At 48.6% G+C, this 27,093-nt stretch overlaps 2 protein-coding genes across 2 annotated transcripts in view; both read left to right on the top strand.

The window, feature by feature from the left end:
- The window catches only part of LOC127045999 (uncharacterized), a 69,270-nt gene extending 44,159 nt beyond the window's left edge, over nt 1-25,111 (top strand). Inside the window, exons 3-14 of the mRNA XM_050942900.1 lie at nt 216-342; nt 1,290-1,403; nt 2,457-2,567; nt 3,060-4,008; nt 7,052-7,181; nt 7,814-7,989; nt 8,095-8,158; nt 10,385-10,777; nt 14,677-14,803; nt 16,799-16,915; nt 17,693-17,947; nt 22,181-25,111. Coding sequence (XP_050798857.1) covers nt 216-342; nt 1,290-1,403; nt 2,457-2,567; nt 3,060-4,008; nt 7,052-7,181; nt 7,814-7,989; nt 8,095-8,158; nt 10,385-10,777; nt 14,677-14,803; nt 16,799-16,915; nt 17,693-17,947; nt 22,181-23,280 — 3,663 coding nt within the window. The 3' untranslated portion in view covers nt 23,281-25,111. The remainder of the gene's footprint in view (nt 1-215; nt 343-1,289; nt 1,404-2,456; nt 2,568-3,059; nt 4,009-7,051; nt 7,182-7,813; nt 7,990-8,094; nt 8,159-10,384; nt 10,778-14,676; nt 14,804-16,798; nt 16,916-17,692; nt 17,948-22,180) is intronic.
- The window catches only part of LOC127045844 (zinc finger protein 777-like), a 107,576-nt gene that overhangs the window by 31,117 nt on the left and 49,366 nt on the right, over nt 1-27,093 (top strand). The window lies entirely within an intron of this gene.

Raw genomic sequence — 27,093 nt, 5'->3', positions numbered from 1 at the left:
AACACAAATAAAGCATTTAATTTAGTGTCTTGTATTCGTACTACAAGCTTAATCTAGATTGGCTGGATATTGGCATTGTTACTTGGATAGAAAACTGAGGGAAGGCCCATAAACAAAGGGCAAACCCTAAGTTAAGTGGATATTGTCATGTTAACATCGTGTTTTGTTTTTAATTCTTTACCTATATTACAAACGGTTAACTCGTGTGATTTCAGGTGCCAGTGACGTTTGATGATGTTTCTGTCTACTTCTCTGAGCAGGAGTGGGGGAAGTTGGACGATTGGCAGAAAGACCTTTACAAAAACCTGATGAAAGGCAACTATGAATCATTGATCTCACTGGGTAAGGATCACTTTTCTTTCACTCATCTGTTAGAATGTCAGTGATCTCTGAAGTAAACCCTAGAGATGGTCCTTCTAGGACTTGCGGTGCTGTTGGTAGTGCAATATCCAGTCTGTGCATAAAGGCATTCAGTCCACAGCTGCAACAGGCACCTTTCACCAGCAATGATAATTCCAGCGCAGCAGCCCTTATAGCCTTCAGTTTGTGCTTCACTCGTTCCTTCCATTCAGCAGAGAAGGAGAGATCTGCAGCGATTGCTCTGTCTGCAGCTTTCCAGCTCTGAACAGCAGTTCCCTCTCATTGTATGTGTTCAGCCTACACACCCTGTTGCTGATACAGTTTGAATATTCCAGGCCTGCTCTGTGCATTATGAATGTGCCCTGACATTACTGCTATTGGCTGGGCTGGACTAGGCGGAGGGCTGTGACTCGTGGGGCTGGTGCTCCTGCTGAGGGTGGTGAGTGAAGACTTGGGTGCTCGCCGTCATTACTTTGCTGTGCTAGGTGTTCTCTCTCTCCCTTCGCATTTGAATTGTAGTCCCAGCCATTAAAAGGTCTCCCAGTTTCTGGTATCACCAACCTCAAGAGCTAAAAGCTCAGGAGAAGGAAGGATGCAATAGTCAGGAAACCAATACATAGCACATCTTATAGCTTTATTCTGTTGTGCCTTTGGATGTCTGAATTTGGGAGTGTGGGGCAGGGGGAGCAACCCACCAGCACCTCCCTCCTAGCAGCCAGCTCTCTGGGCTTGTGGGAGGGCACTGCAGCTTGAAACAGGCATGCAGAAAACTGGGGATCTGGTCTTCTCGGTGTGCAGGAATGGAGGGCTCCTCCCTGCACCTGAGCTGGGAGGGCAGATTGGTTTAAAATCACCCTTGCTTGTCTATAAATAATACTCAGTGCCTATAACTAACACTCCCACCCCTTCCTGTCCTCTGACGTGAACAGACTACGCCATCTCCAAACCTGACCTTCTGTCCAGGATTGAACGGGGGGAGGAGCCATGTGGGGGGGCTCAGGAGGACTCTGAGGAGAGCGCGATCCCGATGGAGTCTAGCACAGGTGAGTTATGTGGAGTGTCATGAGGTGCTTTGCTGGCAGATGTTCGAGAGGAAGGATGGCTCAGTGCTCAGGGCACTAGCCTGGGACATGGGAGACCCTGGTTCAAATCCTTCTCTGCCCCAGACTTTCTTTGCAACCTCGTTGTCTATATGCCCTATCTGCAAAATGCACTTCCCTACCTCACAGAGTGGGTTCTAAGGATAAATACTTGGGGTGAGGGCTCTCAGATTACAGTAGCGGAGGCTTTGTAAGCAGGATAGGTAGGTAAGACAGTGCCGCGCAGAGCTGGATGCACAGATAGAGAAGGAGAGGCACAGCAAGCACAGGAGCTCCCTCCAGCTGTGGAGTGGGAGGTGGTTCTTTACTCATCGGGTACGCCGGATGGCTCAGAGAGAGCGACGAGTGAAGCCACAGAGCTGGCTGGTTTGGAAGCAGTTTGCTTTAACTTCAGCCAGCCAGGATGGAGAGAGCCATGGAGGGGTTCGGAGATGGAGAAGAAGCCAGGAAAGCTTATGTGCCTTCTCTGGCGCAGAGTAGGCTGAACTCCCTGGAGCTGAGGGCCAGGAATTAGGAAATGCAACGCAGAAGGGTTTGTACTAGGTTATGGTAGGACCCCATATTTCAGCAGAGATGGAGGGAGGTAAGGACTGAGCCTCCACCTGCTGCTTTTCATACTCCCTGTGCCCACTGGCCAAGATTTTCCAAAGGGACTAATGACTCTGAGTGCCATAACGTTCGGGTGCAAGTGCAAAGAGCCGTGAAATCCAGCCTGGTTCCCCACCATACACACCAAATTTCTCTATTGACCTAAAAATCAGGAACCAACACGAGCTGCATCTTCACTGCCTTAGTTTGTGCAACCCTCTCGCTTGCTCTCATCTCTCCCTGCATCGTGCTGTACCTAGCCCAGACTGTAGGCACCTTTTGGCATGGGTTGCGTCTCTATTCTTTCTGTATAGCACCTGGGTGCTCTGTGTAAACGTTAGATAATAGAAATGTGAATGGGTGGATGTTTAGCTAATCACAATGTAATTTCTCTCCCCTTGCAAACAGAATTGCTGAGCCTTACTCATGACACTGTATCATGGGTAAAACAAGAAGACCTGTACATCAGGGATCAGTGGGACTCAGAAGAGAGAGAGATCTCTACAGAGCCCAGCACAGGTGAGCGAGTGATTAGAATGACTCAAACAGTGAGTGCAACAGGAATTTGTCAGTCAAGAGAGACCGTTGTCAGCTCTTAGTGTTCTAAGACCGTTGTCAGATAATCCTCTCTCTCAAACTGCATTTCTCAGACCGCTTTCGCAGGGCTCAGACGCAGCTTCCCACCAGGCTGGATTTCCATTCAGCCATCTCTTTTTGGGCTCTTTGGAAGGTGGGTTGGAATGGAATTGATTCTTCTCCTTTTTATGGCAAAGGAACGTTCTCCTCTAAGTCTCTTAGCCTCCTTGGCTAGCACTTAGATACTGTGTTTGTGCCGTAAGTCCCTGCTCGCTGTCTCCCTGTGTAGGGTTATTAGAGTGGGGCAGTAAGTTGCTGGCAGTTTTCTCAGGCAGATGGTGCCTGGAAGCAGAAAGATGACAGGGTGCTAAGAGGCAGGTGGTGGATGGATAACGGGCAGAAGACTATAACTCTTGGTTTTTCCTCTGAGTCCAGCAGACGACAAGGTTGTAGTCAAAGCTGAGGAGGGAATCCCAGTGAGCCTGGAGCTGTACAGCATGTTGCCTGGACGACCAGAAGAGACTGTTTTCCAGTACCCTGAGCAGGAACTGATCTGTGACGATCAGGGCAACGTCAGCATCCAGGGAGAATACCCTGATGGGAACAGTCTGGGGGACTCGGCTGCAGGCGAGAGAGACTTCAGTAACTTCACCACAATCATTGTCCAAGAGGAGAGCCTCCCAGGAGAGGCACCGTACGTCTGTTCTGAATGTGGGAAAAGCTTCCTCTACGAGCAGCAGTGCGTACTGCACCAGAGGATCCATGGCGAAGCCCACACACCTCCTGAGCACAGGGAGAACTTCAAGCAAAACCACAGTCTCAAATCCTGCCCACAGATCCAGCGAGGGGAGAGACTTTATAACTGCCCTGAGTGTGAGCGGAGCTTCTCTCACAAGTCGAGCCTCAGCAAACATCAGCTCTCCCACACAGGGGACCGGCCATACACCTGTGCTGAGTGCAAGAAGAGCTTCCAGCTGAAGATTAACCTCATGATACACCAGAGGAGTCATGCGGGGAAGAGCAGGGGCTTGTATATCTGCAACGAATGTGGGAGGGGCTTTAACCACCATTCGAACTTCATTAGGCACCAGATGATCCACACTGGGGAGAGACCCTATGGCTGCACCGAGTGTGGGAAAACCTTCATGCGGAAGGAGCATCTCCTCACCCACCGGCGCCTGCATACGGGAGAGCGGCCCTACCAGTGCACCGAGTGCCGGAAGAGCTTCACCCGCAAGCAGCACCTGGTGGGACACCAACGCATCCACACTGGGGAGAAACTCTGGGGGACGCTGGCAGCACAGAGACGCTTGCACGAGCTGCCGGGCAAAGCGCACAGGGGAGAGCCTGTGTCTCTGCACTTGCTGCAAAAGGAGTTCCCCCCGTAGATGCTGAGTTAAATGCTACCAGGGAACTCTGGCTGGGGACAATGATCATGATGGCATCTGAGCAAGGGAGCGAGACCAAGTCTCTGGGTGTTGAACAGGGAACTGAATGTCAGTGGGATGATCTGTGGAGAGGTCTTGGCTGCTGCTTTGTTAACAGTTGAGTCCATTCCCACTGTGGCAAAAGACAGCTAGGCAGCCTCAGTGCTCCATGGGAAGCGTGTCGCTCTTTTCCTGTGTTTCTCTCTTGCTAATTCATTACACTAAAGGTAGTTGCATCTTTCTTAAACCAAGGAGAGCTACTTTTCAGTGTCCATAGGTGTTTGACCTGTCAGTCAGGATTCCCAGCTTATGATACGGAGGTAAGGTGCCCTTTGGAAAGGGGAAACCATCTCTGTCAGTTAATGGAACACATTCACTTTCTTTTACAATTTTTAATCATTGTCACTGGCTCATGTTCAGTGTTCTTGATGGCAGCGGACATCTTTCCTTGGGGCTGTCTCAGGCACCATTCAAATGATGGATTCCATGCTTGAGACGTAACAGGGCTGCTATTAACCTGTGAAGCATCGTGAAATCTGGATAAATGTCCAGGAGTCCACTGAAGTAACAGACTGCTTGGGGGACATTTTCAGCAGTCCCATTGACTTTCCAGGAGGGGTTCGAACGGGGACTCTTCCACATGGGCCCATCCCCCAAGGGAAGTAGCTGGATAATATTTATATTCCTCTGTTCCAGTAGTTCTAAACCTGTGGCCTGCATGCGGCCCAGTTAGCACACAGGTAAAGGCTTCCGGACTGCATGATGGGGGCCAGGCTGCCCAATGTGGTGGGGGGTCAAGGCTGCTGCCCAGACCCACACAGCAGGGGGTCTGGGATCCAGCGCTACCGCCTGGCCCCAAAAGGTCTGGGGTCCAGGGTTGGGGCAGTTGTCTGGCCCCGCGGGGTTGGGGTCTGACCTGTCACCCAACTGCCCTGTCATCGGGCCTCATGCGGCTGGGTCCAGTGTCGAGTCTCCTGCCCGACCGCACACAGTGGGGACCAGAGTTCCTGCTGCTTGGCCCCCCGCCCGGGGCTCTGCTCCTGACCCCACTCTGTCGAGGGGTCTCTGAGTGGGAGGTGCTGGGGTTAGGGGGTTGGTGGAGGTGGGCGCGCGCTTTGGTTCTCAACCTGTGGCCCAGGTAACGTATTGTGGGCTGCATATACGGCCCACAATGATAAATAGGTTGAGAACCACTGCTATGTTTGTATCCATGTGAGTAGAGCTGTTGCCCTGAGAGTCATTCACGTGCATTCTCTCGAATCCTCTTTTCAAAATGCACAATAATAAAGTGAACAGCAAAACAAAGATACCATCAGAAACAGACTATCTGCCAAATGCAGCTCAGCCTGGCATGCAGCATCAGTACCTTTCATTGCACTTATCCGTCCGCTCTGAAATACCATGAGACGGGGAAGTGATTTAAAAAGAATTCTTACTTGACGTTTGTGATAATTACAAAAAAAAGCTTATTGAAAAAATTGTCAGATTAAGATCCTCGGAAGTAACCTCCATATCTGCCTGATTGTGAATTCCATTCCAACCCTAATGGAACAGTTTCTGGCCCCACTGATTTCCGGGGGACTGAGCTTAGGATAAGTGCTCACCAGTGAGAGAAAGGAGTTCAAAATCTAGTCCAGAGGGTTTGGGCCCAGCCTACACAAGCTGGGAGGGAATGGTGGTGCTGAGAACAGCTTGTTGTACATGTAGAGATCTTTGAGACTCACCTACGCCATGTTGTTCACACAGATGTAGAACCAGAAGCTGGTTTCCCTGAGCAGCATCCTGGCCCAAGGGTCCTTTACTGTTAAATTATAACATTGATACTGTGGTAGTACCTCAGGCTGCAACCAGGTCAGGGCCCCATTGTGCAGTTAACTGTATAGACGTAATGCAGGACAGTCCCTGCCCCAAAGAGCCTACAGTTTGCAAGACAAGATGCAACAGGTAGATGGGGCAGCAGATTTACTGCAGGGATGTGCCCCTGGGCCACGTGTTCAAAGTTTCTGCTGCAGCCCTCAGGATTACCAGCCTAACCCGGGTTAAGGGAGGTGAGGAAGAAGGGAGCCAGGCTTGTTGCCGGGCAGATGAGAGGAGATGGGGAAAGGCTGCAGGGTGCTCACCTGTCCCAGGAAGTCGGAGCCTTGTGATTGGGTGAACCCTGGGGGATGGAGGGCTGGCTAAGCCTATTGGAGTGGGGAGGAGGGGAGCGCAAGCCCCCCCCCCGCATGAGGGGAAGGGTGCGGCAGCCACCTCCCCCCCAGGGGAGCGCTTACCCCCTCCCCTGCCTGAGAGGAGCACATGCCACCCCCCTTCTGCCTGAGGGGAGCACGGGCCATCCCCCCTCCCCCACCTGAGGGGAGCACGGGCCACCCCCCCTTCTGCCTGAGGGGAGCGCTTGCCACCCCTCCCCATTATGTCTCTCCTGCCTGAGGGGAGCATGGGCCACTCCCCCTCCCCCACCCGAGGCGAGCATGGGCCACCCCCCTCCCCTGCCTGAGGGGAGCGCTTGCCACCCCTCCCCATTATGTCTCTCCTGCCTGAGGGGAGTGGGCCGACCCCGACTATCCCCCTGCCCAAGGGGAGTTCTTGTGGGGAGCACGAGCCATCCCCAGCCTCCCCCCGCCTGAGATGGGCATGGGCGGTTCCCCGCCCCCTCGACTGCCTCCTCCCCTGCTGGAAAAGGCAGGTGACCCCCCCAGCCTGCCTTCCCCCACTGCCATGCTGGAGCGGGATGCAGGCAGCCCCCGTCTCCCGCAATTGCCTCTGCCCCCCGCCGGAAGGGAGCGTGAGCGATTCCCCCCCAACTGCTTTCCCCTCCCGTCTGCGGAAGGGGTGGGGTGGGGATGCCCCTCCCGCTGTGTGCCCGGGGGGGGGGGCGCACAGGCAATGCCCTGCCCGCCTGCCCCTCTGCCCGGAGAAGCACGGGTGGCCCCCCCAGTACCGCTCCCCTGCCTGAGGGGGAGTAGAGGGACCCCCCCCTTGTCTCTTTTGCCCTGACAGGGGTTTGTTGAGCTACTCGGGGAGAGACCCCCCTGCGCCCGCGAGTCAGACCCATTGCTGCCGCAGAGAGCGGAGCCCCCGGGCGCATCGGCCCCTCTTCGCCGCCTCAGGCCTGCGCTGCCTCAGCCAGGTACCTGGGTGCCCCCCGCGGTGACAGAGCTGGGGAGTGCGGAGTAACCTGGGCCGGTGAACGCAGGGAACTCCCCGCTGCGCTGGGGGCGGTGGTAGCTGGGGGTCGGATGGTGTCACTGCTGCAAACCCCCCTCCGCCGGGCAGTGCGGTACCCAGGGGCCGTGACCTTGAGGAGTCGGAAGAGGGGATGGAGGAGGAGGTACCAGACCGGTCCTGGAGTGAGCACGGGGGATACCTGAGCGTGAGCCCGCCCGGGTTCCCGACTCCCCGAGGCAGCCCCCAGCCCTGGGACCCCGGAGAGCCGGGAAGGCCCCGGTTGATGGGACAGCGGCCGGTGACAGCCCCTTAGCCGAAGCAGCGTCGGGGATCCCCTGACTCCGGGAGCCGGCGCTCGCAGTGACCCCAGCCCGGCTGCAGCGCTGACGCAGGAGCCATCGCGGCTCTGCCGCCACCTGCCCGCGGAGAGGCGAGTCCCAGCCCGGCCGGTGCCCTGCGCCCCACCCGCCGCCAGGGGCCGCTGCCGGCCCCGCTCCCCGGCCGGCTCCTCCCCGCCCGCCGCTCCCGGCCCCGCAGCCAGGCCGCGGCTCCCTCCCTCCCTCCCGGCTGCGCTCGCTCTGCTCCGCCCGGCAGCGGGGCCGGCCCGTGGCGAGGCGGCGCCGGGACTCTGCCCAGCCCGGAGCGGGAGCGGAGCTCGGGGTCGGCCGGGCCGGGCCTGGCCCCCTGGGGATCCAGCCGCGCGGCTCGTTCCCGGAGCGGGGCGAGTCTCGTCGTGACTTCCCCGGGTCCCCGCGGAGCAGCCTCGCCCGGTGCCTGCCTGGGGCCAGCCGGCGGCGGAGCTCCTCGGGCCCGGGACGCTGCTGCGGGGACACGCTCATGTCCGCCCCCGGGCCGCGGTGAGGGGCGAGCTCCAGATCCGAGCTCCGGCTGCGCCTGGGCCGGGAACAAAGGGCCATGGCCGAGCGGGCCGCTGCCCAGGTGAGGGCCCGGCGGGGGTTCCCCGAGCGGGGCAGGAAACCGCCTGGCGGAGGAGCTGGAGTGGGCCCTGGCGAGCTTCTCCCTGGCCTGGCCCCGGGGAGCGCGGCGCTGCCCGCTCGCCCCCGGGGCAGGGCACGGTCCCGGCTGGAAGCTGAATGGGGAGGAGGGGCTTGAGCCCTTGGGGCGGGTGACCCGGCTGGTGTTTCTCAGACACCGGGGGCAGCTCCGCTTGTGCGGGGCCATTTGCTGCTGGTCTGGGGAGCAGGGCCCGGGGCTTTGCTGCTCCCCCAGCTGCAGGGACCGGCCTCCCAGCCAGGCCCGCCCTGGCACCAGCCAACGCTCCAGCCTGGCCAGGAGAGCAGGATCGGGCCCCTACTGCGGAGCTCGAGGGGAGCAGTTCATACCCGTTGGTTGTCGAACCATAACTCAGGGTATTGTGTTGCGCGCACACACAGTAGCATCGCAGCCGCCTTCCAGAGGTGGCAGAAATGAGCTTTATGGGACCTTGTGACTATTGGAGAGTCCCTCTCTCTAACTAAGGGGAAAATGTTTATGTTAATAATGATGGTTAATAATACATTTTCTTTTATTTCCCAACACTTCAGGTGTTGAATTTTGTCTCTCTTTTCTCTCATAGTCTGGACTGCAGGGGTGAAACCCTAAAGTGTCTGTTGACTTGACGCATAACTCCACAATCCCATTTCCGTGACTTTATTTCACATCCCAACAGACCTTAAGGGCTCTGTGTTGTTAGTAATGGTGGCTTTGTTTCTCTGATTTAATTACTTGGTTTTTATTATTCTTTGTATGGCTACTTTAATCCTCCCCGAGTTCAAAAGCTTTTCATAAAAAGTATTCATATCTACTGGGCTCCCTAAACAGAGAGACCTCTAGGTGGAATGTGCCTTCTTTACCACTGTGTGGAACACATGTACACAAAGTCCAGGACAGGATATCAAAAATGCCTATTACGCTAATTCTGTGGGTGAAATCTACGGAGGAGGAAAGTCCAGTATTCTCTTGTTAATACCATGACTCTTGTGGAAAGTATTGAGGAATGTTAAATCACCACAAAGAGTCAGGTTCTCACTTTTTCTCTCTCATCTGAAGGTATGTCTGTGTTGCACACCACTGGTCACGGCTTGTAGGGGTCTCTGTAGCTGCACGCTGCAGTCGTAGGTAGGCTGCAACCACCCTGTAGTATGTAGCTACACCCAGCAGTCAAAGGCTTTAGCAAGGGGAGGCAGCGGGGAAAGCTTCTGCAGTGAGCAGTTGCTGGAACGTTTCCTGTTGCCTCTTCCCTGCCAGAGCCTTTTCCTGCGGCTGGAGTCTTTTTCACTGTGGCGGGGAAAGACTTCGGCAGTTCCCTGCTGCCAGAGCCTTTCCTCGCTGCAGAGATCTTCCCCGCTGCCAGAGCTTTCCTTGCGGTGGGGAAATGCTCCACCAGCAGGGAGACAGTGGGTCACTACACTGCTAAATCTAGCAGTATATACAAGGGAGGCACAGCTTGGGCTTGGGCTTGTAGAGAGCTGTGTAGGGTACAGACCGGAAGATTCTGACTTGTCTTTACTCTCCTAAGCAGTGTCTGCACTGCTGTTTTTACCTGTGCTGGGGGGCATGTACTACTGCCATACGGAGAGTGCAGTGTAGACATACCTTGAAAGATGGCACCTCAGTAGCACAGCGCCTCTTGAATTTCTGATAAATCTTTGCTTAGACATCAGTGCAGAACCAACTTGCCAAAACCATTTCCAGCAGCAGCCAGTATCTGCCTTCCAGGTTTTCCTCCTGAGAACTGACAAGGTGTCTCTCCCTTATTTTGTGTATTCCAGTGAGAATGTAACCTAAGGATGGTATAGGAGTGAGCTGCTTAATGGCTTCAAATCCATACTGTGACTCTCAACAATCTAAATACTATTTAAGAGTCTGGTACATGTAGCGGAAAGGGACTACACACATATAAGAGCGTGATGTTAATTTCCCCTTTTCTAAATCAATTACAAGGTTGAAAAATAACTCTCCCTTTAACTGAAGTATGTGGGTCCCTTAGATATGAGCAGTAACTCGACATGTGCACTGACTGTTTTTGAAACCCATGGGAATGTCCCCATAAGACTTAAGATCCAATACCAGGTATTGCTAAGAGCAGGAGACTGTTGCTCTGTTTCTCTCTATTGCTAACCATGTGACCACAACTCCACGTCTAATGTCTGTCTTTGCAAACAGGGTGCAGAACTGGATGCAGTGACACAGTGCCCATCTCCTTTACCACCTCCCATTGTCCCTGAACGAACCTCTGAAAGAGAAACTCAGACTGCAGAGATTTCCCTGACTGTTGTGGCAGCAATTCAAGCCGTAGAGAGAAAAGTGGATTCTCATGCCACACGGTTGTTGGATCTGGAGGGGAGAACTGGGATGGCTGAGAAGAAATTAATAGACTGTGAGAAAACAGCAGTGGAGCTTGGCAACCAGTTGGAGAGTAAATGTGCTGCACTGGGAACTCTGATCCAGGAGTACGGGCTGCTGCAGAAGAGGTTGGAGAACATGGAAAACCTGCTGAAGAACAGGAACTTCTGGATCCTGAGACTTCCCCCAGGCACTAATGGAGAAGTCCCTAAGGTAACAAAATCTCAGCGAGTGCTGGCAGGGAAGACTAAATGTTAAACCAGGCTCTAGAGCTTTGCATGCAAGCTCAAGCCTGCAGTTTGGGTGCAGAATTAGAGGCACGTTTTACAAGTGCCTACTGCAGACTAGAGAACAGTAGCACATATACTATGGCTGGAGTCAGGGATTGGGAGGAGCTGGGAACAAGTGAGCCCGGGTGAGAGTTAATTAAACTAGGAGCTCAAAGAAATTCAGAAATAAAACTGCCCCTTATTAGCTTCATACCTCTTTTCCCTCTCGGGAGCTGTTGGTGGGAAGTGGATCAGAGGGGACTGTCTCTGTTATGAACAAAAATATTAACATAAGAACGGCCATACTGAGTTAGACCAATGGTCCATCTAGCCTAGTGTCCTGTCTTCTGGCAATGGCCAATGCCAGGAGCTTCAGAGGGAATGAACAGAATAGGGAATTATCAAGTGATCCATCCCCTGTTGCTCAGTCCCAGCTTCTGGCAAACAGAGATTAGGGACACTCAGAGCATGGTGTTGCATCCCTACCCATCCTGGCATTGATGGACCTGTCCTCCATGAACTTATCTAATTCTTTTTTGAACCTTGTTCTGGTATTGACCTTCAGAACATCTCCTGGCAAAGAGTTCCGCAGGTTGACTGTGCGTTGTGTGAAGAAGAACTTACTTTCATATGTTTTAAATCTGCTGCTTATTAATTTCATTGAGTGACCCCTAGTTCTTGGAAGGAGTAAATACTATTTCCTTATTCACTTTTTCCATACCAGTCAAGATTTTGTAGACCTCTATTATATCCCCTCTTAGTCGTCTCTTTTCCAAGGTGAAAAGTCTTTTTAATCTCCCTTTGTATGGAAGCTGTCCTATACCCCAATAATTTTTGTTACCCTTTTCTGTGCCTTTTCCAATTCCAATATATATATTTTTTGAGATATTATTTGATGCAGTGACCAGAACTGCATGCAGTATTCAAGATGCATGTACACCTTGGCTTATATAGAGGCATTATGATATTTTCTGTCTTATCTATTAGAGTGGTAGCTGTGTTAGTCTGTATCCACAAAAAAACGAGGAGTCCAGTGGCACCTTAAAGACTAACAGATTTATTTGGGCATAAGCTTTTGTGGGTAAAAAACCCTCTTCTTCAGATGCACAAAAGCTTATGCCCAAATAAATGTGTTAGTCTTTAAATTTCCGCTGGACTCCTCGTTGTTTTTGTCTTATCTGTCCCTTTCCTAATGATTCCCAACATTTTGTTCGCTTTTTTAACGGCTGCTGCATATTGAGTGGATGTTTTCAGAGAACTATCCACTGACTCTAGGATATATTTTTTGAGTGGTCACAGCTAATCTAAACTCCTATCATTTTGTATGTATAGTTGGGATTATCTTTTCCAATGTGCATTATTTTGCATTTATCAACACTGAATTTCATCTGCCATTTTGTTGCCCAGTCACTCAGTTTTGTGAGATCCCTTATAACTGTTTGCGGTCTGCTTTGGACTTAACTATCTTGAGTAATTTTATATCATCTGCCAATTTTGTTACCTCACTGTTCACCCCTTTTCCCAGATCATTTATGAATATGTAGATCGACACTGGTCTCAGTACAGACCCCTGGGGGACACCACTATTGACCACTCTCCATTCTGAAAACCGGCCATTTATTCCTACCTTTTGTTTCCTGTCTTTTAACCAGTTACTGATCCATGAGAGGACCTTCCCTCTTATCCCTTGACTGCTTGCTTTGCTTAAGTCTTTGTTGAGGGACCTTGTCAAAGGCTTTCTGATAGTCTGAATGTACCGTATCCAGTGGATCACTCTTGTCCACATGTTTGTTTGACTCCCTCAAAGAATTCTAATAGATTGGTGAGCCATGATTTCCCTTTCAAAAGCTGTGTTGACTCTTCCCCAACAAAACGTGTTCATCCATGTTGGATAATTCTGTTCTGTCCTATAGTTTCAATCAATTTGCCTGGTGCTGAAGTTAGGTTTGTCAGCCTGTAATTGCCAGGATCACCTCTGGAGCCTTTTTTGAGAATTGGTGTCACATTAACTATTGTCCAGTCATCTGTTTCAGGAGCTGATTTAAGTGATAGGTTACATACCACAGTTAGTAGTTCTGCAATTTCGTATTTGAGTTCCTTCAGAACTCTTGGGTGAGTACCGTCGGGTCCTGATGACTTATTACTGTTTAATTTATCAATATGTTCCCTAAGCTTCCTCAGATTTGTCATCTAAAAAGAATGGCTCAGGTGTGAGAATCTCTCTCATTCTGTGCAGTGAGATCCTATACAAAGAATTCATTTAGTTGCTCTGCAATGGCCTTATCTTCTTTGACTGTTCCGTTAGCACCTTGATTGTCCAGTGGTCCCACTGATTGTTTAGCCAGCTTCCTGCTTCTGATGTACTACATTTTTTTTTCTTCTGTAGGGATTTTTTTGAAGTAGGAATTTCTCAGATCCAGTTCATTAGGATTTGGGGGTAACGGTTCATGGCTGGCAGTCTTCTACCAAAAGCCAGACTTCTTAGTGTATGCATAACGTGCCTCAGGTGGCACCTGACCAGGATTCATCATTGTATTTGGTCTGCTGGTGGATCATTAGCTTCCGCGGCCAAGGCCAGGTACTGACGGGGAGTGTGACGCGAATGCTGATCCATGCCCTCAGTAGCCAGACTGATTCCCTGATATTACAAGCTGCTATTAGTGAGGCAACCAAGCAGCAGAAAAGAATAGGTAAGGGGTGTCTGAGGATAGGGAAGGGTGGCAGGAAGCAACAGGTAGGTGTTCTCTGGTGCCAGGCAAAAGGGCATAGCTGGGACTCGGGAGGAAGGAAACAGGCTTGATGTACTTAAAATTGAGACTGGGTGAATAATGCAACCAAAGAAAAAATAAAAGTTCCTTTAATGTTCATTTATATTTGCGTTGACAGCTTTTGCGCTTCACAAATATTTTAGTGAGCATGTTTACTTGTGGAAATGTCATGAAAATGGTGTTTTTGTTTTTGTTGTTTTTTTTAAAACAGTGCTGCATATTCACAGACACTATCAAATTTATAAGTGTGAATCCTTGACTGGAAACTTCATTCTGAGTCACAGTTGTCCAATCGGAACTGAAACAAAGGGCTGTGTGTCCAATCCAAACTGCTCCTTGCAAATACTCATAAGAGTCCTTGCAAATTAGCTGCGGTTTGGAATTATCTTCAGAAATAATTAGCTGGCAAATAGCCTTGAAAACTGCAATCTGTTTGATGATTTGCATCAGGTGGAATTCACCGTATGAATGAAAAATTATCAAATATTTACCCAGCTCTGCAGAAAAGAGCTGTCTCTGTGTGTATCTAAAAACTGCAAACATTTCTGAATCAGATTTGTATTATAACTAGTGACAGTCCAAGCTGTGAACCTCAGGTCTGGAACAGAATTTCTCCAGAGTTCTGCAGCAATTGAACATGGGGTTTGAGGTTATGTCCTTCACAGAAATGGGGATCAACCATGATGCTTGACTGTGATCTCATTTAATAATTTGACACACATTATAACTTGAATAATTTCAGTGGCCTAGGTCCCAGTTTGTATTGATGTGAGTGAGATCAGAACCAGATCTGTGGGGTTTGGATAAATTCTGATCTGGATTTGAAGCCAGCTGTGTTCAGAGCCAGGATTTCAACTGAGATCCATTATGTTGTGAAAATAGGAACCTGAGAATTGTTTCCAGATACACATGTGAATAGATTTCTGTGTTGTGGATTGTTTACCTCACTGAATTAGCTTTGACATCTGAGTGGGATGGAGAGAGGTTTTATTCCTCCTTTGCTGAAGTTAAGAAATCAGATCCCAAGATATAAGTGTTGCAGAAGGTGCTAAGTGTGTAATATTTGTGATTCCAGGTGCCCGTGACATTTGATGACGTCTCAGTCTATTTCAATGAGAAGGAGTGGGAGAAACTAGACGAATGGCAGAAGGAACTGTACAAGAATGTGATGAAGGGCAATTATGAATCTTTGATCTCCTTGGGTAAAGATCAGTTTTCACCTGTTTGTTATAAATGAACTTCAGAGATTTTACAGGCTGGCTTCAGCGCAGGGTATTTTTTCATTCCTTTTGGTGGGTCAGCACGTAGTGTCCTCAGTGCCTTTATGACAGAAGGTCAGCTCCCTTTTAAAAGTGGACTTAAAAATGCACGAGGTTTGTACCCCTCCTTCACTTGCTTTCTAGCTTTGGGTAGTTACTGGACATGAGTGTGTTCATCCCTTAGAAATAAGGCTCTGATTTTTTTCAAGATGGTCGTGGAAGTCATGGAATCTGCCCCAGGTGGCTGGAGCTCTGAGTGGCCCTGCCCCCCCGGAGCTCTGAGTGGGTCCCTGCAGCTGCCCAGCCGTTGCGGGACAGTGTGGGGACCCTGCAGCTCAGCTTCCCTGTTTGTTATGGATATTTTTAGTAAAAGTCACGGGCAGGTCACGGGCTTCCGTGAATTTTTCTTTATTGCCCTTGACCTGTCTATGACTTTTACTAAAAATATCCATAACAACATCTTAGTGTTACTTATAAACACTGTTAGGTGATCCTCACATCAGGGCTGAGACATGCTGGCAGAGCAGTATGGGAAAAGCCTGCATTGACTGCTTATGCTGCACCTATTTGCTGGATAAGCACAGGACACAGGTCTCCAAAAGTTTTAATCCAGTGCTTTTAAGGAGTGCTGAGCTCTCTTTAAAATGATGCTGTGGATATAAAAGCTGCTGTAGACATGCCGTGTAGACACACAATGAAAGGCTGACTTTCAGCATTGACCTAGTGCTGCTCCCGTTTAAGTCAATGGGAGTTTTACCACTGACTTCAGTGGGAATGGAGTTTGGCCAATGCTGAACTCCTCTGAAATGTCCCCCACAAAATTTCCTTTGCTAAAGGGTGGTGGTTGGTCATCACTTCTGGAATCTGGGGGTGGGGGAGAAGTGACTTTTATGGAAAATGGCAAGGAATGCTTCCTGTACGCAGATACTTTTCAAATCATTATGATAAAGAGCAAGTACCCTAAAGGGGCACTGTCTAGCTGATTTCAGACTCCGAGTTAAATATAATATTTCAGGTCTTATGTTGGTTCCTGTGTCCTCCTGCTGATTTTTGTGACTTCATTGCATTTTTTAAACAAGCTGAAAATAAACTCTCCTTTTGCTGTTTGAAGCCCACCTGTGCCTGAGTGTGCATGCGCGTAGAGACGCACACACACAAGGAAAGTTGACCCAAGTTGGGTTTGTAATTTCCAGCTCAAGCCGACATGCTTGTGCTAGCTCTGATCAAACTGATGTGCTAAAAATAGCAGTGTAGGGGCAATGGCACAAGCAGAAGGAGGAACTGCCCGTCCCGAATACAAACCCATCTGAAACTCTAGGTAGTTACTCAGGTGCTTAACCTCTCCTGGTGCTTACGCTATCGTGGCTACGCTTCTATTTTTAGTCCATGTCTCCTTGAGCTGGAAATTATCCTCCAGCTCCAATGTAGACATACCAGTCCCAACCACCACACACACACATGCAGGAGAAACAGTAGAATTGCCTGTGCAGGCAGTGCTGTCAACCGCACACTGAACAAATTGGAAGAAGCAGAGGAATAACTTTTGCCTACTCTGACAGTTACATTTGTCTTAGGTGTTAGTTGTAGCAAGAGTGGGTTGCCAGCTCTGTTGAAGTCAATGGGAGTTTTACTGTTGACTTCAGCGGGACCAGGATTTCATCCAGGAAGCTGAAAAATTCTCAGCGCGGTTCTTTTTGTTTTAAAGTTGAGGGTGCCCCTTTAATCCTTTCTTTGTACATGAGGGGTCTCAAATTCCATTAGGCCTGGAAATTCCTGATTTTCATCTAGGGAGCCCAGTCAAATGTTCATGAGATTCATTTCCCTTTTGCAGAGTCTGCATTAAAACATTTTTGTGTCCGTTCACTGTACCTATCATATCCAGGTGAGGGGAAACGTTGTTAAAGCTTATGGCACAATAATCTCTTTCTCACTGAATAGACTCTGCAATTTCCAAACCTGGTGTTTTGTCACATACCGAACAAGGAGTAGAGTCACGGGTCAGAGGGCAGCAGGACTCAGATGAGGAGAGAGAGATCCTTACTGACCCCAGTGCAGGTGAGTAGCAGATTAACACAATACAGGGTAAATGTATTAATTGTAGCATCTGAGAAGAAGAAGAATGATACGGTGCGTTGCACATCAGGGGGCACTGATTCTGGGCAGAATGCAGAGCTCTATCAGAGATGGAGCAGAGAGAGAACAAGGGCAGAGTATTCCTTGCTGGGTTGCTACAGTGAGGAAAGAACAGAGACCGTAAGGGGAGAGGGAAAGCACAGTTGGGGTTAGGGACAATCTTAGACCCAAGGAGCAAGGTTTGGACAGGTAATTACTCAGCATCCAGATATAGGTCAGCCTACAAAATAGTGACTCTCCAGGCTGCAGAGAGTCATGGGAACAGGGCACTGTAAGTGGTGGAGTGACTCAGCAGGGAAGACAATACAGCTGCAGTCAGCCAAGAGGCTGGATATGGAGCTGCACAGAAAGGTGATGGAGGGTTGGGGTGAGATGGTCTTGGAGAAAGAGATTATACTGGCTATCAGATTCTGGACCCCCCTGAAGTTTGCAGTGTTGGGATTTAGGAAGATCATTAACTCCGGGAATGTTTGAGGTGACTGAGGCTCTACTAAAGACTTCGGCAGTAGTGGTTTAAGGTCAGGGCAAATCACCTGCTGCAGGAAAATGCAAAAATGGCAAATCAGCCCTAAAATTGTGGTGTCCTCAATTCTTTCCGTGATGAGAATTCTCTGTGAATCAGAAAAGGATTATTGCTAATGGTTTCTTATATCTCAACTCAGTGGAATGAATCATATCTGGGTTCTCTCTTTATTTAAGCAGGTATAAGGGTCGTGATCAAAACAGAGGAGATTCATCCTGAGGACTGCCCTGAAAACCTGGAGCTGGACAGAATGTTGGAACGATCAGAAGGAAGTTTCCAGAATCCAGACCAGGAAGTAGCCCATGGTAGTCCGTATGGCTCAGTAACGCCTCCGAGAAACCCCTCAGGGAACTGTCTGGATGAGTCCACCGAATATAAAACAGATTTCAGCGAAATCAGAAGAGTCATTGTTCAGCAGGGTAACTGCACAGGTGAGTGCTGTATGTGCTGAATGTGAGAAAAGCTTTAGGCCAAGGAGAAGCCTTGTGTTACATCAGAGGAGCTGAGCAAAAGGAGGACTGTGTGAATGTACAGAGTGAGGAGAAGCTCCAGGGTACAGCAGTGATGTACAGTGCAGCAGAGAATCCATATGGGAGGGAAGCCCAGAGTCTGCCTGGGTTGGGGGGAAACTTTTAAGCAAAAGAACAGTCTTAAATCCCCCCAGAAACCCATGCAGGAGGAAAACCTGTGGAAGTAGTGACCACGAGAGCAGCGGAAGTCACACATCAAGGCACGGGACTCCAGAGTAAGACACACCAGACACATCTAGTACATGTCAGAAACGTCTCTCTGAAGACCAGTCCTACTGCACAGCAGAGACTTCATTCATTAGGCTGTAACAGGTCACTAGCATGTTCCTGGTGGGGTGAAGGCTTCGACCACTTTTTGTGTCATGTGATACATCTTGCCAATGCATCGAGTGTGAGAGGAACTCTGTTACAGTGCAACATCTTGTAAAATGCCAGTGAGCCCACACTACAGACGGTCATTACATGGAATGGAGGAAAGCATTAGCCAGCCATATCTGCCTCTCCATCACCAGCTAGTCTGCTCAGAAACTGGATCAAAACACTGGAGAAATGAAGTGCTTCAGAGATAAACAAGCTCGGATATCCCCAAACAGTGCTTTCCCTGAGGATTTACCACACCCTAGTCAGCTGTCGAAAGCAACCCCCTCTGGGTAGAAGAAAACTGCTGTGTAAATACTACAAGCTAAAATAGGATTAAGGTAGAAGCGGAAGTGTGTTAGAATGACTGTTACTAGGAATTAGAATTAAGTCTTGTAACCTGTTAAAGGGCTTATTCGTACAAGGCAAGGAATTGGGTATAAAGTTATTGGTTGAACCTGCTAGGGAATGCAGACACCCAGACTATCTACCGGGCCTGTATGTACACCTTGGACATTCTGTGCCATGCAGCATGACTGGGAACTAATCAAATACCACGCCCAGTGGAAAGCAGAATCTACCTCATTCTTAACCCAGAGGGGCCTGATCACCATGCCAAGATTTCCAAGGAGACCCAGAGTGATGGTTAACTGGGTCCTGTGATTAGTGCAAATGTTTTTCATTCTGCTAAGTCTGTCTTGCTAATGTGGCCGAAAAGGAAGAGCCAGCCTCGTCCTAGTTCCGTGTGGTCTCATAGACTCAAGGACTGGAAGGGACCTCGAGAGGTCATCGAGTCCAGTCCCCTGCCCTCATGGCAGGACCAAATACTGTCTAGACCATCCCTGATAGACATTTATCTAACCTACTCTTAAATATCTCCAGAGATGGAGATTCCACAACTTCCCTAGGCAATTTACTCCAGTGTTTAACTACCCTGACAGTTAGGAACTTTTTCCTAATGTCCAACCTAAATCTCCCTTGCTGCAGTTTAAGCCCATTGTTTCTTGTTCTATCATTGGAGGCTAAGGTGAACAAGTTTTTTCCCTCCACCTGATGACACCCTTTTAGATACCTGAAAACTGCTATCATGTCCCCTCTCAGTCTTCTCTTTTCCAAACTAAACAAACCCAATTCCTTCAGCCTTCCTTCATAGGTCATGTTCTCAAGACCTTTAATCATTCTTGTTGCTCTTCTCTGGACCCTCTCGAATTTCTCCACATCTTTCTTGAAATGCGGTGCCCAGAACTGGACACAATACTCCAGTTGAGGCCTAACCAGCGCAGAGTAAAGCGGAAGAATGACTTCTCGTGTCTTGTTTACAACACACCTGTTAATGCATCCCAGAATCATGTTTGCTTTTTTTGCAACAGTATCACACTGTTGACTCATATTAAGCTTGTGGTCCACTATGACCCCTAGATCTCTTTCTGCCGTTCTCCTTCCTAGACAGTCTTTTCCCATTCTGTATGTGTGAAACTGATTGTTCCTTCCTAAGTGGAGCACTTTGCATTTATCTTTATTGAACTTCATCCTGTTTACCTCAGACCATTTCTCCAACTTGTCCAGATCATTTTGAATTTTGACCCTGTCCTCCAAAGCAGTTGCAATCCCTCCCAGTTTGGTATCGTCCGCAAACTTAATAAGCGTACTTTCTATGCCAACATCTAAATCGTTGATGAAGATATTGAAATCATAGTGATTTCAGCCCGTTTTACCTAACACATCCTTTTCCTACAATTGGGGAATGCAGAGGGAGAATCCTAAAACAAACCTAAAATGGATCAAATTGTTTTAGCCAAATTAACATTAGTGGAGTACTCTATCCCATCCAGGACTTTACCATCCAAAGTGAAACGTGGATGAAAGTCCCCCACCTTGTAACTAAGTATTATGTGCTGCTTTATGGTATTTTGTGTTGCCAGGATCTCTTTGGCTTTTGTGAAGATCAGCAAACACACATATTTCCCCCCCAACAGCCTTTCTTTCATTTAAGAAACCTTTTCTTGTTTCTCTCAGTAGCTGGCAGCCAACTATTTATCTAGGTTATATGTGCATTTCTCGGTGTTCTCACCTATCCCCTACCCACACACAGTGAATTGGAACAATTTTTGACAAGACTTTTAGTTAGCTTATTTCATAGATATGTTTAGCTCCATCCTAGGTGATCCTTGATGCATGTGATGATAATTTGCTGCTGCTGTGGTGGTGGTGTCGTGCTGTCCTGTAGGAACTGAGCTGTGTCTCACTTACAAACCCTGACTCTCTAAAGTGTAAAAGCTAATAGCTTTGTGTATATACAAATGGCAAGACCGAGTCAGACTCCTGCTGCAGGACTTGAGGCTGGCAAACAAGCGCTGTTCTCAGGTTGAGGGCTGCACACTGTCATTGAGGATGCTTCTGATCTTGCTGAGAATGATCTATATTCAACCAATATTTTATTAACAAAGAGACACCACAGAATTGTGTCCCTGAAGTGTATGCCAAGCCACATTTGTTTCAGGGAGAAGTGGGTGAGGGGGCTGCTGAATAGATTAATTTATTTTCCCATTTAAACACATGTGCCTCCTCATACCTAAGTAGGGAGACAACGTTGCTGAGGAGTCATGCTTAAATGAAGCTGCACGTTGCTGGAGAGGTTTCCTGAAAAAATATCCTGAGTATACAGACAATTTAGCTCAGCGTTCATTTGGTGTTGATCTAAAGCCCACTGATGTGGGATTTTATAGGGTGATCTGCATGGGTCCATCCCCAGTTAATGTTTTTTAAATTCTTGCGATTTAGTGAAATCGAATCCATTTCAAATGCAAAAAAAAGGGTGCTTCAGAAGAATATTTACAATGAAAACCTCAGACTAAGTCCTCTCTGGTAGGGTCTGGTGTATCCAGAGCCAAAGAGGGAAGTGACTGTACCTGAGACAGGCAAACTGCCCCACACTGTCTCAATTTGAAAGCAGAATTTTTACAAAGGGCTCCTGGGAGCCCCTGCCAGCACATCACTGACATGTGGAAGAGTGAGGACAGATTAACGCAAGACTTCTAGCCTTGAGAACAGAGTTACCAGGAGTGATGATGGAGCTAAAGTCCTTGCACAGTTTCCTGCCAAGCTGCATTAACCTGGTAGCAGAATGTCAGTGGTGCCCTAATAGCTCTGTGCAACAGGGACAGCTAAAAGCCTGATACCCTCAAAACAACCTCTTAGAAAATGGCAGCAAATTGCTGAGCAGCTCTAAAACGATGGAATCTGTAATGTCCTAGAATTGCCAAACATTGAGACAGGCAAGCAACATCTTTTGACTGCCTCTCTAAGTAGCAAATCCAGAGGGTTTCTACAGGAACTCTGGCAGGAATTCCTTGCCAGAGGATGTTGTGAAGGCCAAGATTAAAACAGGGTTCAAAAAAGAACTGGGTAAGTTGATGGAGGATAGGTCCATCAATGGCTATTAGCCCAGATAGTCAGGGATGCAGCCCCAGGCTCTGAGTCTTCCTAGCCTCTGTCTGTCAGAAGCTGAGAATGGGCGACAGGGGATGGATCACTTGATGATTCCCTGTTCTGTTCACTCCCTCTGGGGCACCTGGCATTGGCCACTGTCAGTAGACAGGCTACTGGCCTAGATAGACCTCTGGTCTGACCCAGTCTGGCCGTTCTTATGTCACTTGCTCTTAAAAACTCTTCAGGCAATTTCCGTTGTGTATCAAGAATGTCTTAATCATTAGAGGCTTCCTTTATCCTAAGCAGATGAAATTAATGATGTCTTGGTTCTCTTTTAAATTCTCTCAGATGACGGGATTGTGATCAAAACTGAGGAGGAGGATGATCCTGACACCTTGGAGCCATATGCCATGTTCTCAGGCAGAGCAGAGCAGCAGATTTTCCAGAATCATGAGCAGGGGACAACTTGTGAGGCTCAGTGCAGTTCCAAAATGCAGCAGAGAATTCCAGTCGGAAACAGGCCAGGGCAATCTACTCCCTGTGGAAGAGACGCCAGTGAAACGAAGACAGTCATCGTCCACCAGAGAAACCGCACCAGGGAAAGACCTTATATCTGCCCTGAGTGTGGGAAAAGCTTCATGCTGAAGATCAACTTTATAATCCACCAGAGGAACCATCTCAAAGAGGGGCCCTACGAATGTAATGAGTGCGACTTAAGCTTCAGGATCAAGCAGCAGTTTATCCTGCACCAGCGCAGCCACACACGACGGGGAGTCGGCCCGGCCCGGCGTGTGGAGAACTTCAGAGACAAGCACAGCCTCAAGCCAGAGCAGAGAACGCCACCGGCAGGGAAACCCTATAAGTGCACAGAGTGTGAGAGCAGCTTCAGCCACAAGTCAAGCCTCAGCAAACACCAGATCACACATGTGGGGGAGCGGCCATACACGTGCAGTGAGTGCAGGAAGAGCTTCCGGCTGCAGATCAGCCTGATAATGCACCAGAGGATCCACACTGGGAAGAGCGAGATGTCCTTCATATGCCCTCAGTGTGGAAAAAACTTTAGTCGCCCCTCCCATCTCCTCAGGCACCAGAGGACTCACACGGGGGAGCGGCCCTATAAATGCACCCAGTGCGAGAAAACCTTCAGTGAGAAGTCTAAGCTTACCAACCACTACCGCATCCACACGCGGGAGCGGCCGCATGCCTGCACTGAGTGCGGCAAAGGCTTTATCCGCAAGCACCACCTGCTAGAGCACCAGCGCATCCACACTGGGGAGCGACCCTACCACTGCACTGAGTGCGGCAAGAACTTCACTCAGAAGCACCACCTGCTGGAGCACCAGCGGGCTCACACCGGCGAGAGGCCCTACCCCTGCACTGAGTGCACGAAGTGCTTCCGGTATAAACAGTCCCTTAAGTACCACTTGAGGACGCACACGGGGGAGTAGGAGCCAATGGGAGCTGCATCTCACCGGGGCATTTGAGTCAGGAGTCTTTGTGGAAGGAAGCAGTGGTGCAACAGTGTGTAGGGACTGATATTTTGTTGTAAAACAAAGCAAGTAATATGCAGCAAAATTTAAAAGACCAGAAAAAGCTAATTTAGGGTAAATATTCATCATAATGTACAGGATATTTTGCTGAAGTAGGACTAACTGCTTTTTAAATCTATTCCTTTTGATAATAAATGTGAAGTAACTTTTATTTGATAAGCAAATTTAAGATTTCAGTTTTTTTAAATATATAATATCACACTGTACATCGTTCCTTTTAATCTGGAAAATCCCGGAGTGGTTTACATGCCTTCTACAGGGATTGTGTCACCTGCTGCTGAGATGCAGCTGCCCCAGGGTGGAACATGGCATCTCTTTAACAGTGCACAGCAATGGTATGTGCGCCAATCCCGGTTGAGGTTATTTGTATATCCACACAGAAACTACAAAAAGAATTTTGTATGGATTATTTAGATGTAAAATGATAAAGGATGGCTTGCCCTAACACAGTCATTAATTATACAATACAGTGGAATCCCAGTCACATTAAAATAGTCATGCCATCTGGAAGCCAGCCAGCCACCTCTTTACCCTTCTGGGAAGGGAGACAGTGTAAAGTGTAATTTTGTCTAGCTGACTGATGTAAACATCCTGCTCTTGTGATGAAAAGGATCTACTCAGTTATCCAGTCTGTCTCCCTGCCAACACATGATGTTCCCAAGTGTGTTGGTCATTCTAATTTCAAATGACCCAAGTGGTGAAGTTTCCACAGCATCCCTTGGCCAGCTGTTCTCAGCTGCCCCATCTCAGCCTTAGAAAGTTTGCGGATATATGCTAACTCTCTAATGGGCTTTATGGTCAGGGCTGTGGTGTTCTATTTCATCTGAAAGAGCACTGCCCTGGGGCACTGGCTCAGTGCATGTTCATTCAGTAAGGTCTGGGAGGGGAGGGCAGGGCTGGGAGAACCTTGGTGAGTATGTGGTCCTTGGAGGAGTCCTCCTAGCCCTACTTTCATCACAGTGTTCAGACTGATGTGAAGCCAGGTGCTGGTTTCCCTGTGCAGTGTCCCTGTCTAGTGTGTCCTGCTGTGAATGGGAAAAAGCAGCAGCAGCACAGGGGTGGGGTGGCTGTGTCTCAGATGCTCATCTGTGTGTGTTTTGGGGTAGAAGAGGTGGCTCTGAATCTCCTGCAGCCCAGGGACAGGGTGGAAATAGAAATAAAGCCTTTGGTTGGGTTTAGGAAACACCCCTTGCTAGATCCGGTTGTGCCCAGGTCAGTAGGTGTTTCCCAGGGATCCACTGAATGGTGAATATTCAGGTATTGAATTTCATTTTATTGTCACACTGGAGTCAGTGCAGAGTGAGGGACCAATAGATCTTCATCCTGGGCTATAAACAATCCAGTTTTGTGCTACTGGATTACTCGTTCCTCCCCGTGCCTTTCTGAAATTCTTACAGCTCCGTGATTATTCCAGTTCTGTCGTTTCATGGTTCTTGCAGTTCACATGATTAGTGGCATCAAGTTTAATTTTATTGGCTTTGTCACAGATTAAATCTAGAGAAATTTGAGCGAAAAAGTTGTATTAGTACAGTCCGCTCCTGGGTGTCAATGCAGAATGCTTGCCTGTTGGATGAAATTCTGCCCTGTGCAGATGGCCAGCAATTGGGTGAGTTAAATAGGATTTTAATGCTGCCAGCGCCTTATTCTGGCCTGACTATAGATAAATTGCACCAGTTTGGACAATATCTCCAATAAACCATGGCGTTTGTTTATTTTTTTAAGCTGTTAACATGTTTTTCAGACTAAATTGTGTGCTGTCTAAAAATAAGCATCTCCTTAGAGGTATCAGTGTACTGTTTATATAAAGTGTAATGTATTAGCTAGCTGTGCACTGGCTCTATCTTAAGCACTTATGTGGCCCCAATTATCATAGTGTCTAAGTACTTTACAACCTGTAATGTGTTTATCCCCTCACACGCTGTAAGGAATTGAACTCAGGTCCTAGACATGCGAAGCAACAGCCTAATCACTGGACTACCCTTGCTTAGAGGGCCCTTACAACCTGATTTTGCAATAGAGCATTTCATTGGAAATTGCAGTCGTGCCTCCCTCCCCTAAATTATAATACCACATATTTCCTCTGACCGTTTTAATTGCATGGCTGTAATGCTTGGAATTCTCTTCTTCTGGATAAAATACAAGCATTCTGGCTCAAGAGAATTTAAAAAGTAACAAGATATGCTACAAAGATAGTGGGAACCAGTATAAACCCAGTCAGTGATACGGTGGTCAAGGACTGTCTCAGCATTTGAACTATGGCCTCACTGCTGGTGTCCATATTATTTGGAGACTGGCCTGTTCTGTGAGCTCTTCCCCTGTGCAGGTGGTGCTGCTCACGCCCAGAGCTGGGGAAGAATTTTCTTTGGGTTTTGCTTTAAATGGCTACAGGCTGGTTTCCAGGCTGCACTCTGTCTCTTCAGCATAGCTGCTGTGCCCATTGCCTAGTGAGGAGAAACTGGGACTGCCCAGCCTAGCATGGGAGAGGGAGAGTTGGGGAAACACTAATGTCCACCCCTGTGCAGAGATGAGGGGGTGAGATCTGGAGTCCTCCTGCCCCACTGAGTTCCTTCTGCATCTGGGCTTGGGAAGGTGGATCATGGCTGAACGTGGGCTCCTGCTCAGGTGAGCCATTTAATCTAGGATCTGAAAATATAAAGCTGTATTGCCTCATCTGAGAGACTCAGGGCTATTGGCTCAAAGGCTGTAGCAAACTCAGACTTGTGTGTTGTCCAGCTAGTAGAAAGGGACAGCGCTGGCCTGTGAGCATCGGCTGCACGTGCAACACAACTCCACTCTCAGGTGGGGAAAGACAATTGTGTTGTACATTCCAGACTGCATATGTATTATTTTTATTGTCACGCTTGGAAGGAGATTTCCTTTTCCCAGACTAGTAATCCTTTGAATCAGGCCAGCCAACCCAAACCTTAGGGGCTGTCATTGTTTCACTCTCTGTATTTAAGTTTAATTTAAACCCATAGCATCAAGTTCTGCTCTCATTTTCGTACAGGCACTGAATGCAGCCGTTAGAAGAATTTGGCTCTATTTTCTCAGTATGTCTTTAAATTAAAGTTCCTTTCTAAATGTTAAAGATTTAAGAATGTTTCTCTTATTGTCTTGACACATGGGCTGTGGGTCCCTCTGAGATGAGTATTTGTCAGTGGAATTGGATTATTCTCAAGTTATAGGTGCTTCGGTGAAAGAGTTTGTAGGCTTGTGCAGAAGCTGCTCTGCAAACCAATGTAAACTGAACATACTGAACCAAATAACAGAAGTCACCAGTTCAGACAAGACACCAAGCATCTTAAATAGGTTTTTTTCTTAAATGAGCCTCTGATCTTGCAGTCAGATCAGTGTGGGTGCAGGGGCACTGGTTTGTGTGCCTAGCATGTGTCTGTCTAGTGCTGTGGTCAATGGAGTCCCATCTCAGTTGGGGCCTCTTGGTGCTGCTGTGATACATCATATGATCTGCCCATGCGGATCTGACTGCAGGATGGGGGCCAGAGTCTGTCTTACAAACACAAGGTCCAAAAGGATCAGAGACTTATCTGGGACTGCTCTAGAGACAGAAAATATCTGAAAGCTGATGTAAAGAATTTGGGGGGCAGGATATGAAACAGCCCTGCTTTGGTGAGTGATGTGCATGTCAAGTTTCAGCCCAATGCAATTTAGGCTGTCAAGAGATTTAACTCCCTCCTCAATCAGCTTCATAAT

The sequence above is a fragment of the Gopherus flavomarginatus genome, chromosome 2, assembly GCF_025201925.1.
Source record: "Gopherus flavomarginatus isolate rGopFla2 chromosome 2, rGopFla2.mat.asm, whole genome shotgun sequence".
Taxonomy (NCBI): Eukaryota; Metazoa; Chordata; order Testudines; family Testudinidae; genus Gopherus; species Gopherus flavomarginatus.
The sequence above is the reverse complement of the archived record's forward strand: the minus strand, read 5'-3'. Positions and strand labels throughout refer to the sequence as shown.